The 20,508-nt window shown below is 42.6% G+C and overlaps 1 protein-coding gene across 5 annotated transcripts in view; it reads left to right on the top strand.

Annotated features, from left to right (window-relative positions):
* PDE4A (phosphodiesterase 4A) overlaps positions 1 to 20,508 on the top strand; it is a 353,540-nt gene that overhangs the window by 273,417 nt on the left and 59,615 nt on the right. For 4 of the 5 annotated variants that reach the window (XM_042449010.1, XM_042449007.1, XM_042449008.1 and 1 more), the window contains exons 2-6: positions 6,640 to 6,825; positions 8,012 to 8,048; positions 10,794 to 10,867; positions 13,360 to 13,403; positions 14,442 to 14,554. In XM_042449010.1, the coding sequence (XP_042304944.1) occupies positions 6,640 to 6,825; positions 8,012 to 8,048; positions 10,794 to 10,867; positions 13,360 to 13,403; positions 14,442 to 14,554 (454 nt within the window). Of the gene's footprint in view, positions 1 to 2,548; positions 2,623 to 6,639; positions 6,826 to 8,011; positions 8,049 to 10,793; positions 10,868 to 13,359; positions 13,404 to 14,441; positions 14,555 to 20,508 lie in introns of those variants that run through there. The other variant, XM_042449012.1, reaches the window with a different exon arrangement.

The following is a 20,508-nucleotide window of genomic DNA, read 5'->3' as shown; positions in this document are numbered from 1 at the left end:
TGTTGCTTTTGCCCCCTTACCATTTACTGGCCATCTCTCATTTTTGTCTTCAGTATTATAAATATCTGTTTGGAGAAAGTGGACAAGAAGAATAGCAGTGGGCTGCTGCTCTGGACATTTTCACACTGGATTCAATAAATTAGTAAAAAAAAATTTTATCATTTCCCACATTTGATGGAATGTTCATACATATTCTTTTGCAGTAATGTTAATAGTACAGCTCTTGCACTGAGAGCTAGTGTGGTGTAGTGTTGGACAGTATTTGGGAGAACAGGGTTCAAGTCCTCACTGAGCCATGAATCTCATTGGGTCATTTGAGGCCAATCCTTCTCCATCAGCCTTATCTCCTTCATAGGGTTGTTGTGAGGATGGTGGGGTGGAGAAGGACCGTGTAGACTGCCTTGAGGTCATTAGAGGGAAAATGTTACACAATTAATGCAAGTGGAGGTATTACTATTATGACTGCTAACAACAATAATAAAAGTGTTCAAAGACATAGCCGTGTTGGTCTGAAAAATCATTATGCAAAGGGATCTTGCAGCACCTTTGAGACTTACTGAAAAATAGAAGGATGAGCTTTCATAAATGTGATCCTACTTCCTCAGATGCATCTGAAGTGATGTTATTATATACCTTCAATTTGACTGATTTAGGGCAACCCTATTCTAAGGTTTTCTTGACAAGTTTTCTTCAGAGGGGATTTACCATTGCTTTCCTTTGAGACTGAGAGAGTGTGACTTGGCCAAGATCACTCAACAGCTTTCAGTGGCTGAGTGAACCCTGGTCTCCCACAGTCCTAGTCCAGCACCCAAACCACTACACCAAGCTAACCCTGGGTCCCAAATTTTGGTCTTCCAGATATTTTGGACTTCAACTTCCAGAATTACTGAGTGTTGGTCAATCTGGCTGGGGTTTCTGGGAATAGAAGTCCAAAATACTTGGTGGACCAAAGTTTGGGAATCATTGCTCTAGATGATGATAATGACAGCAATGGTGATGATAGTACAGTGGGCCCTTGGTATCTGCTGAGGTTTAGCCCAGGACCCCTCATGGATACCAAAATCTGCAGATGCTCAAATCCCATTTAATACAATAGCATAGTAAAATGGTGTCCCTATAAAACAGCAAATTCAAGGTTTGCCTTTGGGAATTTATATCTTTTTGGAATATCTCCAAGCCATGGATGGTTGAATGAATCTGTGGATAAAAAAAATTCGTGGAGGGCTGATTGTAATAACAATACCATTTTTAAATCTGCAAGAAATGTTTTCTTTTCTTTCTTTGGGACTTAGAAATGCCCCTGCTTTGTGTGGTTTTTAAGGCACTGGGGAAAGCAGGAGGAAGAGGATAGAGAGGTGTTCTCTTCCCCTCTGGAGTTAACCAAGTGTGCTGTTTCTGGAGAAGCCGACTGGTGAAGCTTCCAGCTTCCACCTCTTGAGCTGCTGTCCTTGTCTAAGAGGATGATGAGAGGCCTCCTGTGGGCTGCCCAGCTGTTGACAACTGATCTACCCCCAGGCAAAAATCAAAACGCCCAGCTGGAGAAGAAGTGCATGACAATGCAGGCCTGTGTGATCCCTGGCACTAAAACCAAAGGACTTGCTTGCAGCAGCTGCAGTTCTAGGCAACTTTCTTCCTTTCCCCTGTTGTTAACTGTGTTTTGTTTTCATGGTTTCTGAGCTTGGTATTTGGGAATAATATGCCAGAAGGAGATCCAATAAAGCTACATGTTACATCAGGACTGCATGGTACTTATAAGCGCACTTGGATTTGGGAATCAACAACGCACAAACACTGTCTCTCTCACCTTAGTTTGTACTTAGGAATTGGCAGTTTTGCACTGATGTACAAAGCCCCATTTCAGGGTCTTTTTAGAAAGGGACGGGAGAGAAGGAACTACAGTCCCTCAAGCCCTTTTTGTGGCACTTGATAGATGTGAAAGTGGTTTTTGTTGTTGATGATGCCACTGGCCTCTTGAATTTCTCTTGCTCGTTTTCTTCTGTGTCCTAGACTATGGGCATTTTTTCATTTGCATGTACTGAAAATGAACTCTGTGGTCAAATGAACAGTGCATTTTGGAGAGAGTTTTTTGGCACTCCCTCCCTCTGCTTCAGAAGTGGACATCCGGTTGCAGAGGCCTCTGTGTGTGTGTGTGTGTGTGTAGGGGAAGAGCTATTCTCTGCCTTTAACTGAAACCAAAATGAAGTTGAAACCACAATAAAGGGGAAATTCAGTTTCCCTTCCTCTGAGCAAGTCTCCTTTGCACCCCCTTAGACACCTCATCTGTAGCCCTCCTTCATTGGTATGCTTGTCCCATTCCCCATGACATCCCCCACTCCACCCTGAGTCCCAGTTGCTGGGGTGAGTCAGCCCCCCCCCCCCTTACTCTTGACTGCAACTTACTCAACTCGATTGCACCAACATCCCTTTGGCATGACACTGGGTGGGACAAGGCAGTGGAAGGCTGCCTGATATCTGCAGGTGTCCTGGGTTGAACAGATCGGAACCCAGGCTTCCTCCTTGGCAGCAGCTGGAAAGACAACGGCCCATGTCCACATGGCATGCAACGCACCCCATGTCAGACCGCCTCATGGCTCTGCCTGGCCTCCTCCTGACTACACGAAGGTTGGTTGAGCAATGGGTTCTCCTTGTCATAACTGGCACAGAGAAGTGTCTTAGAGCAAGTGTTCTCTTTGCATGGCCCTTAGTCACTTAGGAGAACACAAAATTGATGTGTGTGTGCGAGAGAGAGGGAGAGAGAGAGAATAATCAGAGGCATCGTCTAATAGATTTTCCCCCCTCATGGTAAGTTGATCATCTAGGGAAATCAGAAGCTGGCAACAGATGTACAGAGAAGAGCATTGGACAAGTCAGACTGGAATGGGTGTCCTCAAAAAGCTGAGGAACTGAGGTTTATGGACCAGAATTAGGGAGAAACTACCTAACATTGGAGAGGACTGTAAGCTTAGGAATGTGGGGTATTAACTGGTGTGTCAGTGGCTTAGGATACAGTATATTCAGGGGTGAATGGCTGCATTAAGCTCTAGAGTGGTTGTTATCACAGATTGAAGTCGGCTTAGAAAATTGGATGACAACTCCCATACTCCCCCTGCTTCGTCATGTTGGTTAGGGGAATCTGGGAATGTGGTCCAAAAGAACGAAAACTTCTCCAATGTCTGTTGTTGGTGTATTTTTTGTTTGCTTGTTTTGCTTTCTGGTCTGGTCATAAAAACAGGATTCTGTTTTTCCATGTTCTTTCCAGAGCACCTTTCAAGGTGCATGGATTTCGTTATTAGACAGAGTGAGACTATTATTTTATACAGTTACCCAGACATGGGTCTTACCAGGGAGTAAAACTTATTGGACACAGTGGGACTGATTTCTAAGCCAACATGCATAGAATCATACTGTTGCTTAAGGTCCAGATGTGTTTTTACACAGGGATTTTATTGTGGTCCTTTGATTGATTGATTTATTGTGTTTTATTGTGGTCCTGACTTACTGATGGAATTGCACAGGACCTCCAGGTGTCTTTGGTTTCTGTTTGTAATCTTCCTGTGTTTTCCCACTGCTTTGTTCATTCTCTCTCTTACTCTCTCTCTCTCTCTCTCTCTCTCTCTCATGTTGTTACCACACAAAATCATTTAAGCTAGAAAAAATGGAATAGATGAACAGTGTGTTTTGACTGGTGTCACCAGTCTGAATGTACCACAGGAAAGACAGTCCAAAACTGGCATGAGCTAAATGACCACCTGCTTGCCCATGCACACAAACATTTGTTCCTGCCACACCACCACATGATGTTGGCATAGCTGTAACCAAAAAGAGCATTTTCATAGCTGCAACAAAAAAAGGAAATTTTCTTTGATAACAAAGCTCTTCAAGTGTTGTTTTAAAGCAGTATTCTGCACCTGGGTCCTTCCCAGAGGCTTGCTTCTGCTTTAAAACAAGGCACTCACTCCCCTAACTGCACAATATTAAGAGAAAACAACAACTGGTCCTCATCCTTTTCACCACTATAGTGTCACCAATATTTATCAGTGCTGAGGCAAATTTAATGTTGTGGCCATGACAGCAGACTGTGTTGTGTACCTTCATGGTTTGGGAGGATTCAATGTGATCCCCTGTTCCCAGGAAGTTGTCAAGATCTGGTTTATAGGAATTCTAACATCCATATTTGTGTCCTACACCAGTCAATAAGACATACAGTGAATGCATTCTTCTGTTCCAGGCATCTCAATCAGGCAAGGTGTTGTAAAAAGGCAGGTGAAGGTTGGACTGGCCTGATTTTGTAGCCATGGTGTCTGTGTGGTCTTGTGGCCCTTTCATGCTACACAGTTATAGTGCTGTGATTCCCATTTAACCACTATGGCTGCATCCTGTGGACTTCTGGGAGTGGTAGTTTAGTGTTTCTCAAACTTTGATTCTCCAGGTGTTTTGGATTTCAGATCCCAGAAACTCCAGCCATCTTGGCCAGTCACTGGTCAGAGATTCTGGTACCTGAAGGTGGAAATACTTGGAGAACCAGGGGTTGAGTATCATTGTGCTAGATTCCAAGTGCCTCTCCCTAAGCTGCAGATCCCAAGTTTCATAGGATGCTACCATAGCAATTATAGGGGAATCAAAGTGCTATAATTGCATCATGTGAAAGGCTTTTTAGTCTTGAGTTTACATGTAGGAAGAGATGCCTGCAGAAATGCAGATGAGACTCTACCACATTAGTGGGACAACTGCAGCAGAGCCTAATGTTTGCCCCTGTGAAAGTCAGCTGGAAATGTACTTCCTGAACTTTTTGGTGTGTTTTGGTGACTTTACTGTGGAAATCAGTGGGTTAGAAGTGGGTTGCTTCAAGAGGTATTTTGGGGACATTTATAAGGTTGTTTTTTGTTCACAGTCAAGGTTTGGGGACTTTGGGGATACTCAGAAGGGACTTGCATGCTGCACAATGCGAGTTAGGCCATAGTTTGCCCATTCTTGCTGTAGCAGATGAAGTGACCATTATTTGGTTTTGCTTGGAATTAACTAAATGCATCCATAGAAACAGCAGCACGCTCACCAGCAGGTGGCACAAAAGGCATGATTAAGAACGAGACAGACAGACAGAAAGGGATCTTGTTTAGGCAGTGTTTATGCAGTGTAATGAGTGGCCCCGTTTTGTTTTGTTTTTTGGTTAGGGAAATCCAGACTCTGCTTTGAGAAATCTTAATGTTCTGTGCTTAAAATAAATAAAGCAGGTCAGTAAAATTGGTGCAGATGTGCTTGCTTTGTATAAACTAGTTCCATTTGCAGGTGATTTTGCTTTCATGCCAAACTCAGTGCTTGAATTCTCTCAGAATTTGAAAAATGGAACAAGATGTGTACTGTATTGACAAAAAGAGAGCCAATAAGGGAATCCAAATGGTGGGCATGGCAGGGAAGGCCATAGCTGTCCAGGGTAGTGTTTTTCAAAGTGGGATCCAGAAGCTAATAGCTCCCTCTCCCTGGAGAGTTTTCAGAAAATGTAGAAATTATTATTGCCCATGGGTACAAATATGATGCTAGCCCGTGGTGCTGGGGGGGGGGGGGGGGGAGTTTCTAGTGTCCCACATCTAATAAACTAAAAAGCTTAAGGGCAATAAAGCAATCCAAGAGTGGATTGCCTGGTGGGGAAGGACAGAGCTATCTAGAAGACAGAGGTTTAATATGATGAATACATGGGCTAGACACAATTGCCAGCAGGCTTTGCAAATAATGTTTGCAGCTAACAGCTTGCTTTAGATGATGATGATGATGATGATGATGATGATGATGATGATGATTCTAAAGATTTTAAGAGCTAGGGTGTCATTGTGGCTAAAACATTATATAGTCAGCTGCCTGCTTCCTCAGAGGGATAAAATAGGCCAAAAGGTAAATGAAGAATGGATTTTGGTTGGCTGGTTGGTGGTTAATCCGGTAGTAAATTCAGCACAGGTTGGAGTTGTACAAACTTTTAGTTTAATGAATCTGTATTTGACTTGTTTAGTTTCAGGGTTTATGGGGGCTTAGCTTTCAATGGAAGTGATCCACAGTGGCTTAGCAAGACTTACAAGATAGATGGTTCCAAAATAAAATCAATGTGATATTGTGGTTTAAGTGTTGGACTACGACTCTAGGAACCCAGGTTTTGAATCCCCGTGGATACATGATGTGTGACATTGGGCAACTCACAATCTTTCAGCCTCAGATGACAAAACCTTCTCTGAATAAATATTGGAAAGGAAACCCCATGATAGGGTTGGTGTATGTTAGAGTTGACTTTGAAGAACAACTATTACCATACATAGATCAGTCAGAATAATCACCTCAAATCAAGTCCATTTTTAAAGACTTACCATCAAATGCTATGCCAGATCTCATGCTGCATATACATAGGCTTGCAGCATTAAGTGGGAGACAGGTAGAAAGGTCATTTGGTGAGTTTGCATGGGAGGCAGTCCTGGCACCACTAGCGGAAATCTTTGTTCATAGCAGACAATATCCACTGAGGACTGGATATTCCCTCCATGTAATGAAGATCTTTGCTTGGAAGCTGAGGGAAACTGACTCTCATCTATAACATAGGCAACATTCCTTCCTTCTTTGACATGTTCCCCCTTTCTTTTTGTTTTTCTTCTCATTCAGCTTCGAGGTGGAGAATGGCCCATCACCGGGACGCAGTCCGCTGGATTCCCAGGCCAGCCCAGGTCTGGTGCTTCACCCCAGCTTCCCACAGAGCCAGCGACGAGAGTCTTTCCTGTACCGTTCGGACAGTGACTATGACATGTCGCCGAAGACCATGTCCCGCAACTCCTCTGTTGCCAGCGAAGCGTGAGTTTCCCTCCTTTCTCATAGGAGATGTACAGAACACATTCTCACAGCATGACTAGTGAGGAGCTACATCTTAGGGCTGCTCCTTTTCTACACAACTTATCTTAAAGACAGACTGTGGCCCAAGAGTGGGATGATTTCCTGAGTGGAGCTTGGGGAAGTTACTTTTTTTAAAATATAAATCCCAGAGTCACTGATCAGAATGGCTATTTGGGCATTATAGTATAAAGAACAGCAACTCTTCCAAGCTCTGGTATTAGGTGACAGGTAAACTGAAAGCCAATTTTGTGGTGACACAGAGAGAAGAAATAGGATTTGTTTTCTTAGACCATGAGGATTGTGAGTTATCATGGGGGCCAGTAAATAAATAACAACAATCCCAGTTTGAGTCCCTGGGTACCTGAATGGTGACCAGGGGCTGGATGAAGCCATTTCATCTGCCTGAAGCAACGAACAAGATGACTGCATATACAGTTCAGTCGTTTTGACAGTTGAATCTTGATTTTGGCATTGGAAAGGCAACAACATTCTCAGTACTATTTCAGAGTAAGTGGCACAGAGCAGGCTACCTTAGAGGGGCTTACTGGGGAAAAGCCGGGGGAGGGGGGCTGCTGCCCCTTAGCCCATGCCATCTGAAGCAGCTGCCACACACTGACTTCAGTTGGTCATCCAGTTGGAGATCTACCCAGCAGTGACATTATCTAGCCAACATTTGAAGAAACTCTGTTTGTCAACCCATACTAGGCAGCTGCAAAATCACCAACAATCCACAGTAGTAAAAGGGTGAGAGAAAATTGGTAATGTACAGAGTATAGACTTGTACCTCATTAGCAGCTATCTCAATCTATTGTCATTATGTGTACATGGTTTGGGGACTGGAACAATTGATTCTTCTACTCAGTAAAATGATCTCTCAGGCTCAAAATCTCATTTCAGACGTGTTATCCAAACATCATACCAACAAAGATTTGCAGTCCACATTTAGGAGTTGTCATGGGAGAGATCAGGACCTGGTTCTGCTCTGTGTCCAATTTGCCCCTTATAATATGTGTCCTGTTGTTTTTATTATTTTTTCTACCAACCAAATTTATTTCCATGTAAAACCAACAAGTTATTTGAAATATTTTCAGATTATACTCCTCCAGTAAGATCATTATTATCCTGTTGTTTTTATTGTCTTTCACAGACATGCTGAAGACCTGATAGTGACACCTTTTGCCCAGGTATGTTCTAGATCCCTGTGTACATGTGTGAAGTGAAAACATCTGTTCAACTTACTTGTGTCCTCTGAGATTTTCCTATCCGTAATACCTTTATTAATATCATTTTTTTTAAAAAATGGCAAATGTATTCCTTACCATCTTTTTAAAACGAATATGGGCTTAACACTCAGATTGAAAAATAGTACAGGCTGAGTCTCTCTTATCCAAAATGTTTGGGACCATGTGTTTTGAATTTCATACACACACACACACACACACACACACGATGAGATATCTTGGGGATGAGACCCAAGTATAAACAAAAAATTCATTTATATTTATACATATAGCTTACAGTCAATTTTAAAGAATATTTTAAATAATTTATAATTAATAATTATAAATTAATATTTTTGCTGATGAAACAAAGTTTGTATGCACTGAACCATCAGAAAGCAAAGATGTCACTATCTCAGCCACCCATGAAAAAAGTTTGGATTTTGGAATATTTTGGATTTCACAATTCTGGATAAGGGAGACAAGACCTGTACTGGTGAACTCAGAAATTTGCCCACTTCATAGCTTGGGGTTCAGTTTGGGCCTAGATAGGTGATTTGGGATTTATGAAAGATTCAGGAATATCTATAATTCATTAGATTTTCTGTAGAATTCCTTACTTCCTCCGTTGAGCTAAGTATAGTCACACTCCTTGGGCCATTCACACAGATGTATATATATATATATAAAATAAATGGTCCTCCAAATGTTTTGGACTTTAAAGCCCCAGCCACCTTGATCAACAGTAACGAATTCTGGAGCTGATGTCCAAAATCTCGGAGTAGCATAGTTTGGGAATCACTGTGCTAGGTATACTACCATAGTAGTGCCTGTCCTGCAGACAAGACTGTATTAGTAGCAGATATATCCTGCTTTCTCTCCTGTATAGGGACTCAAGCCACCTATCAACGAGTAAAACGATGTTGAAAACATGCTGCAAAATTAAAATGTAGATACAGGCCTGTTCCAGACGGGCCATATAGTATGCACAATGGTACTAGGTTAGGAAGGGCAGTCTTCGCACTCCCCTAATCCTAGTGCCGCTCTGCGCCACAAATGGCAGCAGCCGTTCCCACGGCCGCCGCCATGACGACGTCACAACCCGCGCCACCTCTTACGGGCGGCGCGAAGGTGACGTCGTTGCTCCATGCCAGGGGCTTAGTGCGCCCTTAGCGCAGGCAGGAAAGAGCTCGTTTTGGAGCTCCTTCCTGGTTTGTCGCCGCTGGGCGCAGCCCCACACGGCTGCCCCAGCGGCCAAAGGAGAAAGGCCAAGGGCCCCTTTCTCCTCCTCCCCGCGCCGCGGGGTGTCCTTGGGGCTTGAAGCCTCAAGGAACCCTTTCCAGGCGCGGGGAAGCGGCCTTTTGCCGCTTCCCCGCAGCGAAAGCGGCGGATCGGGGCATCAGCGGCTTGCCGTCTACACACCACCTCAAATTGTTTAAAAAACAATTACTTTTTTTAAAAAAGTTAGAATATATTATAAATAAAAAATTATTAAAAAGTCAATATAACCTTAAAATCTGAATATACTAATTATATCAGTATTATATTATACTGATTTAAAGCCCACATCTGCTACTTTTTTGTGCAGAAGTCAGGAGTCTTTATTCCCCCCCCCCCCCCACGCCCGATGTTTTGAGCTGCAATCCCCAAAAACCATTGGCCATTTGCTGGGACTTGCAGGCTAAAACACTTGAAGGGCCAAATGTCTTACTGCTGCATTGGATTCACACACAGAGCACAGTGTAGGAATGTACAACTTCGTTCTGCAATAATTTGACAGTAACAAAATTACTAAAAGGAAGAAAACAAGAAGAAAATAGAAATTATAGCAAAGAGTAGGCCTTCATAGAGACAGTATATGTTTATGGATTTTACTTGTTGCTGCTGCTGTTCAAGTCATTTCTAAGTTATGGCAATGCTAAGGTGAAGTATTCCAGCCACTTGTGTAGACTGAGGGAGTAACAATACTCAAAGGGACCTTTCCAAAGTGTTGAGCCAGTGTGTGTGAGAGAGAGAGAGATTCCAGAATTTGTGTGTCTAGAGACTAGGGTTGATTCCCAACTCAGCCAGGAAGCCCTTGGGCAAGTCACATACTCTCAGCCTCAGGGGAAAGTCATGGCAAACGTCCTCTAAACAAATCCTGCCAAGAAAACCCCTTAGGGGTAAAATAGGTCAGAAATGACTCAAAAGCATGCAACGACAACAAATCGTCCACCTATGCTAATAGTAAGTAGGAAGACGATCAGCAAGGGCAAATTTTCATTTCTGCCCCTTGCTTTTTGATGCAGATTGTTTTTTAAGAAATTCTGGGCACTTGCAATATAGCAAGTACATTTCTATACTGCTTATCCATGAACTAGCACTCCCTAAGTAGTTTAAAATGTGTAAGCCAATTGCCCCCAACAAGTTGGGTACTCATTTCACCAACCTACAAAAGGATGGAAAGCTGAGTGGAACTTGGAGCCCTCCTTACAGAAATGTTGGGAGACTGGGAAAGAAAATAACTAGGGCTCATTCCTGCTAGTACATTGGCTGGACAAAACTTTCTGTTCAGGTATTTAAACAACTTATTTTCCAACCTGTATTTTATGACCACTGGTTCTTACTATGGTAAGGATCAGCCTCAGTTTTGTATACTTCTTGCTATTCTTCAGACTTTCTCATGGTGCTCTGTAGTCCTAATGCTTTGTGTCCATTCTCTTCCTGCAGGTCCTGGCGAGTCTGAGGAGCGTACGTAACAATTTCTCCATCTTGGCAAATGTGCCTACACCAACATCTAATAAGTAAGCGTGTCAGCCTATTTCAAGATATACTTGAATGTGACTCTTTATAGAATTTATTTCTGTTGCCTGTTCTTTCCTAGTGGTAGAGTCAGTTCTTATTCCACCGTGCTTTCAAGCTACTAGGGTTTTTTAAAAATGGGGAGAAAGAGAAATGAAATGCGCTCATTCAATTTCTTAAATTCTCACAGGCTGCATGGCATACCACACCTAAGGAATGTTACTTTTTAAGACTACAGTTTCCAGAATCCGCTCACCTAAATGAGATCATTGGGGGATCCTTCAAGCTGTAGTCCAAACTAGTAACTTTTCCTAAGCCTTCTCCTAGATACTGTTTAAGATCTGCCCCTTCCGTCTGCCCCTTTCATCTTCAAATAGGCAAGAGAGGAAGTGAAGACTATAAATAGTTTTCTCAATTCACATGGCTGAAAGAGCATTAATAATAATAAGATAAGACTCCACTGTTTTAGTGAAAATAATACTAATAGTTACACAACTTTGTAAGAACAGACCAATGGACTAATACAGTGATATTCAAAATTCGTATTCAGTCTTCATGTAGATTTCATAAAAACTTCACTGAGACGAGGTCACAGTGTGAAGACTTCACTTAGGAAACGTTCAAGCTGAGACTTCAACAAGACAAGTGAAAACTTTACTCAGAACTAGAAGACTGAATATGTTTTTTGTAAATAGCTTATGGCTTTCTGAGATAAGCAATACTGTACCTCAGTATAATGTATGTTCATGTACTGTTAATGGACCACTAATTTCATTTGTTTCTGGAAAATGCTGTGTTATTTGTTTGTATCAATCCATTGTCCATTCCTAAAAGTTGTATTTTGTTGTTGTTTGGCAAGATTTGTTCAGAGGAGGTTTGCCATTGCCTTCCGCAGAGGCTGAGAGAATGTGACTTGCCCAATGTCACCCAGTGACCTTCAGGAGACACCAAGATCTTCAGGAGAAAGCTCCATTAGCAGCGATCAGGGACAAGGAGTATTGTAGTCCCAAAACAGATGAGAGGCATACACCACACAAACACACTATGTTTTATTAATTTAAAACATTATAATGTATTACAAATTCTTGGTGCTGCACTCATTTACAGTTCCAGGGCATGAAAGAAACTTGTAGCACCTGGGAGACTAACTGAAGGAAAGAAGTTTGTAGCATAAGCTTTCATAAACTCAGTCTATGTAATCAGATTCCATGGCAGTAAATCTGATTTAAAGCATCTTTTCATATTTTTTTAGGTTTATCTGTCTGTCTTTATCTTGCAGGTTGTCTACATGGGTGATTTACCCTGATTTTTCTGTGTCTTGATCACATGACACAGGGCCAAAACCCCAAATTGGGTCCAAACTTCATGATACCTGATTTGGGGCTCCCTCCCCCTAACCCGCATTTAAATAACTCAACTTTTGCTGCAAGTTTTCAGCTCTTTGCAGTGATGGCTGCAGCTGCCTTCACTCATGCAGCTGCATGTGCAAGTTACTCTGAGATCAGAAGGAGACACCCATCGTCAATAGAATGGCTCACTGCCTCATTCTGACCTCAGCAGGGGTGCCAGGCAACGAACTGGGGCCATGTGGGAAGGCAGCTACCCATCATTTGCTGCAAGAGTCAAAGCAAAGGAGGAATTTGGTGTGGGAATTCAGGACCAGAATATTCTGAGGGCAGCCTGGAGTATTCCGGCAAGTGTAGACCCACCCTTGCATTCAGATAGCTTTCAAAAATGCTATAAAGAAAGAAGCAGCTAAAAACCTGATAATAAAAAAGTTGAAAAACAATTAAACATGTTATCATATTAAAACACCACTAAAATTTTAAAACCATAACAATAAATATGGGATGGGTCCTGTGTTCCTTCTCCTTGTCGGATTATATAATGGTCCCTTGGTATCCACGGGGTTTTGGTTCCAGGACAACCTCCCCCCCCCCCCTTGGATAACAACATCTGTGGATATTCAACTCCTATTAAATGCAATGGATAGTAAAATGATGTCCCATATGTAAAATGGCAAAATCAAGATTTGTTTTTTGGAATGTATTTTTAAAAAATATTTGTCAAGCCATGGATGCTTGAATCGATGATAAAGAATCCAGGGATGTGGAGGGCTGATTGTATCTACCTTCCTCTCTTTACGAGGGAATTCCCTCTTTTTTTTACAACTTATCAAGGGTTGTTCTTGCTCCATAACTGCTAATCTAAAAAGGAGGAGTTACTGGTCCCTCAAAAATTAATTGCTATTGTCTTCACATTACTCACTTAAATCCCCTCAATATCTTACCTGACAGGAAGGAGAAGGGGCTTGGGTTAGTTGGGGCTTTGGTAGGTCACCAGAATATTAGCTATCTGGCAGTCTTCACACCAGGTGTGTTGTTCAAAGTAACTAGGTGGGGTGGGAATATGCCACAGACCTTTCATGACTATGTTGCAAGGAAGGCACCAGAGTCTCAGATCTTGACTTTTCTTCTCTTTTCTGCCCACTTAGGAGGTCACCCAGCCAGCCAACTGTTTGTAAAGCCACACTTTCAGGTAATGGTAATTTGGTGTTTGGGAAACTGGACGGAAATATGGGAATAGAGGGTGGGGTGGAGTGGGGGATATTCAACCTTACCACCTGGTGCTAGATCTCAAAATGAGAGAAAATCTAACATTGCAGGTGGCCTTGTATCCATTTTCCTGAACGTTTTTGCTGTTGTGCACCTTCAAGTACCTTAAGGGGAACCTACTACATGTTTTTCTTGGAAAACATTTTTTCAGAGGGAGTTTGCCCTTGCCTTTCTCTGAGGCTGAAAGAGTGTGACTTGCCCAAGGTCACCCAGTAGCTTGTCATGGCTGAGCAGGGATTTGAAACCTGGTCTCCCAGAGTCCTACTTAATTCCAACCACTATACCATGCTTAGTCCATACTATGGGATAACCTTTCAGATGTTGTTGGACCACACTTCACTGCATTGCTCACCATTAGCTATGTTGGTAGTGGTTGCTGTGAGTTACAGTCTAACAACATCTGAAGGGTCACATTATTCCCACTTTTACTGTGTATCCACATCTTTCACTTCTCATACTGTTTTGTGTCTTAAGTTTTGCTTTCTGCTTCCTTGTTCATTTGAATGATCCTCTTGCTCCCTTTGCACTGCATTGTCAGTTCACAAGCTGCACTAGGGAAAGTTACTTTTTTGGAGTGTAACTCACAGAGTTCCTCAGCCAGCATTTCAGTATTACCCAAGTTGGGTTTGCTGGGCTACAAGTGATGACAGTGTTTGAAGTCTCTCCTCTCCTCATAGACTGAAATGCTATGAGATGTAAGTTTTGCGAGCCTACCTTGAGACTTGTCTGCACCTTTCACTCTACAAAGGCTCCCTGGGTTGCCCTTGCTAGCCCTGAATATGCATCATCGTAGGAAACCTGACCTTCATATCCCTTTAGTGAAGCAGTTACTGTGCTGTATAGAAAGGGCAAGGCCAAAGGAACATAGTTGGTTGCGGTGGGAGAGCCTTGAGTTGTTACGCTATGCTCAAAATACCACTCAGAGCTAATATGTTGGCTTCTTCTTTTACTACTCCTGCAGAGGAGACGTACCAGCAACTGGCCAGAGAAACCTTGGAAGAGCTAGACTGGTGCCTTGACCAGCTGGAAACCATTCAGACCTACCGCTCTGTCAGTGAGATGGCTTCCAACAAGGTAGGGCAGCGCCAACATTTGCCATCTTTAACAGCTGTATTCCACCTTGGTTGCTAGGATGTTGCCAATATCTATCTCCCATTATGTCCACCAAACACTGAACCACCTGTTAATCTGTCTTTGCTGTTGGATATTACAAGTAGGACTTGAACCAAAGTGTAACATTGTGATGTGTCCCTGTTCACTGTTCCAGCCAGCCAAGCCCTCACCCATGATACTTCATTCCATTCCCTCTCTCACCCATTTTTCCACTGCACCTCCAACACCTAGCCAGCATTCAGTAGCCACTGAGCTTCTCGTCTCTCATGAAGTTGTTTGTGAGCCCTTCCCCAACACACACTTAAGAGTTTTGTTCCTAGAGAGGTGTGTGGGTATGTTTTCTTCTGCAAAATTCAGTTTCACTTTGTTGCCTGATACAGTTGCCTTGTGTGCAGATGGTGCCATTTTGGCTGCATAAGCAGCAACATGCATGTTAACTCTGGATGTTCGGACATCTAGTGGGATGTTGCAATAAAATACTGCAGCATGGAATGTTTCTGTTGAGTTTTCAGCCCAGTCCATTCCATTTCCCTCCCATTTTTCTCCCTCCCACTCCCTATTGATTATATGCAGTCCTCATTGTACTGGTCCAGGTTTGTTTCCTCCCTTGGAGTTTTATTCCCTTATTTGAGGAGTGGGTGAATTCTTGTAAGCAGGGAGTTGTTTTTCCACATTTGGTGATTTCTCTCTTATACTTGTATGGTGCCATTTTGGCTACGTAAGCAATAGTGCTCACAGCCTGAGCATTGGGATGATGATGATGATGATGATGATGATGATGATGTCGTCAATACCAATGCCATGTTTCAGTTTGCATGCCCCTATGCACACACACTCATCCAGCTCTGTAGATGTTGTTGTAATAGTAGTAGTAGTTGTTGAGTGCCTTCAAGTCATTTCTGACTTATAATGACCTTAAGGTGGATCTATCATGGGGTTTTCTTGGTAAAATTTCTTCAGAGGTGGTTTACTATTGCCTTCCCTTGAGACTGAGAGCATGTAATTTTCCCAATGTCATCCAGTGGGTTTCCTGGCCAATCTGGAAACTTAACACTGGTCTCCAGAGTTGTATTCCAACACTCAAACCACTATTCCATGCTGGCTTTACAGCTCTGTAGATATAACAAAGATACAACAAAGGTTCATGTTCTATCTCTGTAGATATAACACTGGTATTTCTATTCACCTTTGTTGTTGCCTCATACAGCATTTTAAGATCTAGCTGCCCAGGGTCTGGGAGTAAGATGAGTTCGATGAATCCTGCAACATTTGGGGTTGGATTTGAGAGCAAAAAGCTGGCAACTCTTAGGTGAAATTGGCAGCCACCATTGATCTAACCAGGGGATCTCACAACTCCCATTTCCTGAGAATAAGACCCTTCCCCAGAACATTTTTCTGAGGACTTTGATGAGAGAGATGTTTTAAACTTGAAAAACGGAAATGACTTTGTGCAGTCCAAACAGATAACGTATGTGTTTATGAAATACCCACACTTATCAGATGTGGTCCTTCTGTTGCAGAGTAAAGCATTTCATTCTTACTTATGAAAATATAACATACATTGTACTTTCGACTCCATACTTGCAAAGAGATTCTCTATCATTGACATGTGCATGACATGAATCTTTGTGACCAGGAATATAAAGTATCTTTCATTGTTTCTACTGATGGCTTCATTGCTGAGTGGTCAACTAGGGTTTTAAAGAAAGTGGAGAGGTGCTGGGTTGGAATTGGTTGTAGAGTGTTTTGTGGCAGAAGACGGGTTGGAGCCTTAACAGAGAATTCAGGGAGCCTAGGGTGCAACTCAGGGACCCATGTGAACAGACAGCGCTGCAGGCAACAGTGGGTGGTGGCTCTTATATCACCGGAGTAATGAATCCAATCTGGATTTGACTCTGAATTTGTTTTGAGGATAGGGTTCATCACTTTTTACAGTTCCATTAGGTTCATACTAAAACCAGTACAAATTCAGTGCTCTGCTGACATGAGAGCCACCAGCCCAGCTGTCTGGAGGCAAAAATTGCTTTGACTGTCTATGAGTGAATGCTTATCTAGCAGTATTTCTCTCTCTTTTTTTTTTCCTATGCTGTGTCATTAAGGGCCTTGTGAGCTAAGCATCTGTGAATGCCCACTATATCTACATTAGCACGCTTCTTTGATTATTTTTAATTTATATCAAGCTAAAAAAACCTGAAGTTCTGTAAATGTTGTTGGACTATAACTTCCATTATCCTCACTCCTGGCTAAACTAGCTAAGGCTGATGGAAATTGGAGTCCAGCAGCCTCCAGAAGCCTACATGATTCCATAGCCTTTCGTGGAACCAAAGGCAGGGTCCATAGAGATCATTGGGCTCTCTTTTACCCATCCAAACACTGACCAGACCCATCTGCTTATCTTCAACTCATCTGTTGCAGCTTAGAGCTTCATATTTCTGTTATCAAAAGAAAGTTTGGGGGACTGAGGGGGGGATCCCCACCAAATATGACAGTGTTACTTTAATTGTTGGGGATATTAGCTTTTGCAAGAGGCTGGGTAACCTTTAGGACCATTTACACCTGTATATACTAGCAGGAGAGCTCCAGGTTTGGGATGAATTAAAAGGGTTTTATTTAGAAAAATGCAGAGTGCAATCACATGCACAGTAGCAGTTCACATAGGCACAGCATGGAAACTGGATAGGAGAGTTTGAGGGGTTAGCAGAGGGGTGATAATTACCTATCTGACAAGTAGACCACAGAAATCTGGCGTGAAATCTGAGGGTGGCACAGTTTTATACACAAAGCTCAGCCTGGTACAGCTGTATGCATAGGGACTAAGTTTCCGAGATCCATACTTAGAGCTGAAATCTAGCCCCCAGCAATGGATTAGTTTGTAAAGTAACAATGGCTGGGTGTCCTTTCCCAGGAATCAACAATGGGATTCCGGACTGGTTAATGGCTTTAATTGAAGTGTGACAAAAATAGCGATTGAATCAAGATATCTCCAGAATGGATGGACCATGAAGTTTGGCTGGTAGCACACCCTGAAGAGAGGTTGGTTTACTTGCTTTGGGTGTAAGGAGATCCTTTGTCTCAAAGTCCAAGAGGAAATATAGATGACTTTGGGGAAGGAAAGAGCACTTAGTACACCCATTTAGATAGGATTGTCTTATTACCTGGATGTGTACATCCTTGGGCTTTGCTTCTTTTCTCCTGGGAACCTGACCTGGTGTTCTTAAAGGTCATTGTGACCTCTCAAGAACATGATGGCTCTAAATATGAAATATGGGGACCCCAAATACTGTTTAGCAAAGGGTTTGCAAGGTGTGCTAACATTGTCCTCCGGGACTCTACAGCTTAAAGGTTGTAGATATAACTGAGAACAGGGATGGCCAAGCTTGGCCTATGGGGCCCTAGTGGGACCATCATTATGTTGTGGTTGTGGTTGTTGTGTGCCTTCAAGTCATTTTCGATTTATGGTGACCCTAAGGCAAACGTGTCACCATGTTTTCTTGGCAAGTTTTGTTTAGAGGGGGTTTGACTTTGCCTTCCTCTGAGGCTGGGAGAGTGTGACTTGCCCAAGGTCACCCAGTGTGTTTCGTGGCCAAGCAGGGATTTGAACCCTGGTCTCCAGAATCACTCAGACTTCACTACACTATGCTTAGCTGTGCTATAAGTGAGAGATGCAGAAGAGAACACAGGCACAGAATTTCTAAGCTTTCATCATGGGAGAATGTGAGTTTCCAGCAGCGAAAAGGCGTGAGAGATCAGAGTTAAAACTTTCTACCAGGACAACTTCAAGCAGCCACATAGACTTGCTAATTAGAAAAATGAAGACCACATAAGATCTGAATTACATATCTTCCATGTCATGTCTGGTTTTTCCATGCGTCAAAGACAGGGTGCTGGTTGGATGGTGGTATCATTATTATTTCATGGCAACTTGCAAAAGTTACAGTTATACATTCACATCATACAAAAGTTAAACATTTAATTACATTAGCAATCAAATTAGAAGCAATTAGAAACATTACCATTATAAAGAAACCAAATAGACAATATATTACATGATGCAAGGCCTTTTAGCTATGCTGGTAATGTCAGATGGGAGAGTATATATAGCATTCCAAATATTACTAAGCTCCCAGCAGCCATAACCAGCATAACCAGTGGTAAGGAATGCTAGGAGCTGCAGTTGAATGCTATCTGTAAAGCCACATAGTTCTCACCTCTTGTCTGAAGTTTACAATAGTAGGCAGCAACCTAGAGCCTTGGCCTATGAGTAGACCCAGCAGTGGGATGAGGCAAAGGGAGTCTGCACCCATGCTACTTGATAAGAAAGCAGCATATTTTTGGCTTTAGAAGCAGCATATTTTTGGCTTTCAGCTGAATCCTAACCAAAAGAAGGGGGACTATAGTGGATCATATCTGTTTAGATTCTCTGTTAACCCATCAAATTAAATAGGTTATGTCAGTAGGCTAGCCCACACCTACATAGGAGAACATTTTTCAGGCTCTTGGCTCCAGTCTGGAAGAGGTCCTCTGGCTGGGAGGGCTCCAGCAATATTGTCACTTTCATCTCTGAGCTAGAAATTGATTAAATATATTTTTGGACTACAACTCCCAGAATCTCCAGGCAGCACAGCTAGTGAAATGATAGGGGATTCTGGGAATAACATTTCCAAGCTCTGCTGTGATCTTTAGCATTACTCTCCATGTTTGGGGATGATAATACTGGCTTACACTTGCATGGTGGGTGTAAGAATAGCTGAGGTCATGTGTTCTGAAGTGCTTTGAATGCTGCAAAGTGCACTATAGCTCCTAAGCCTTATTATTACTGTCAAGTAAGCCTTCCAGCCTGCTGTTTTTCAAGTGGCAGTTTTGCTGAGGCATGGTTCTTCATAATGTCTTTTGAGAAGATCTACTGCATGGCTCCCATTCAAGGAGTTTCCCTATAGGGAAGTAATTAGGGCAAGAAAAATATTCCCTGTAAAAACAATTTATGTTGCCCACTCCAACCTTCTTCATGATACCCAGGCTCTGCTGCTTGTGACAGGTGCCCCATAGTAGGGTGATGGCAGCAGAGAATTCTATGGACCACCGGGTGCTTGGAATTTCAACTCCCAGAAGCCCCAAGGTTAAGGGATTGTGGAAGTCAAGAGGATCTGGAAGGGCCAGAGTTTCTCCCACTCCTGGTTTAAGCAACAGTTTCCTCTTAGATGATCTCTTACATTAGCCATCCTCTTGTCCCTTCTTGTTTTATTCCTTGTATTCTTCCTGGCTTTGGGAACATAAGTCCTGAAATACCTCCTTGTGGCTAAAGGCAGACATAGGAAAGGATTCATTCTGGGGTGGGGGAGAATACCTTGAGAAATATCCCAGTTGTGCTAGCAACCCAAGCCCACTAGCAAATCATAGTTTGGATACAGAAGTGTGGCTTGTGCTTACTTGCAGTGTAACAGTGGATGCCAGTGCAAAGCTTCTTCATCTGAGAATGGCTTTCATACATACATTATGATATTGCAATGGATTCTATGGTTGTCCTCCCCCTCTTTGCTCATAGGCTGCAATTGCTAGGAGTGGCACAATGTTCCAGGCTGACCGTATTTAAAGAAATTAAATTGCTAAGCAGGTTTCTCCTCACATAGAGATTCATGCTTGTGGTTCACAGAACCAAACACTTATTTTAGCTAGTATGTTAGTTCTGAAGTAGGTCATGCTGCTCACCTTGAGCTCTGGATGTTGTATGAAAAAGAGGTTGTTTTTCCTTGAGGAGACCCAGCAAGAGAGCTGGGAAATGGGGTGGGAAATGCAAGGAGACAGATGGGTAACTTTTCTACCAATCTTTTGTGGAGGTGTGGGCAGGGGGCCTGGATTATAATGCTTTGGTATAAGGAGGGTGTGTGTATGTGTGCCCTTCTGTCCAGTGGGTATCT

Source organism: Sceloporus undulatus, chromosome 2 (assembly GCF_019175285.1).
Source record: "Sceloporus undulatus isolate JIND9_A2432 ecotype Alabama chromosome 2, SceUnd_v1.1, whole genome shotgun sequence".
Classification (NCBI taxonomy): Eukaryota; Metazoa; Chordata; class Lepidosauria; order Squamata; family Phrynosomatidae; genus Sceloporus; species Sceloporus undulatus.
The sequence above is the reverse complement of the archived record's forward strand: the minus strand, read 5'-3'. Positions and strand labels throughout refer to the sequence as shown.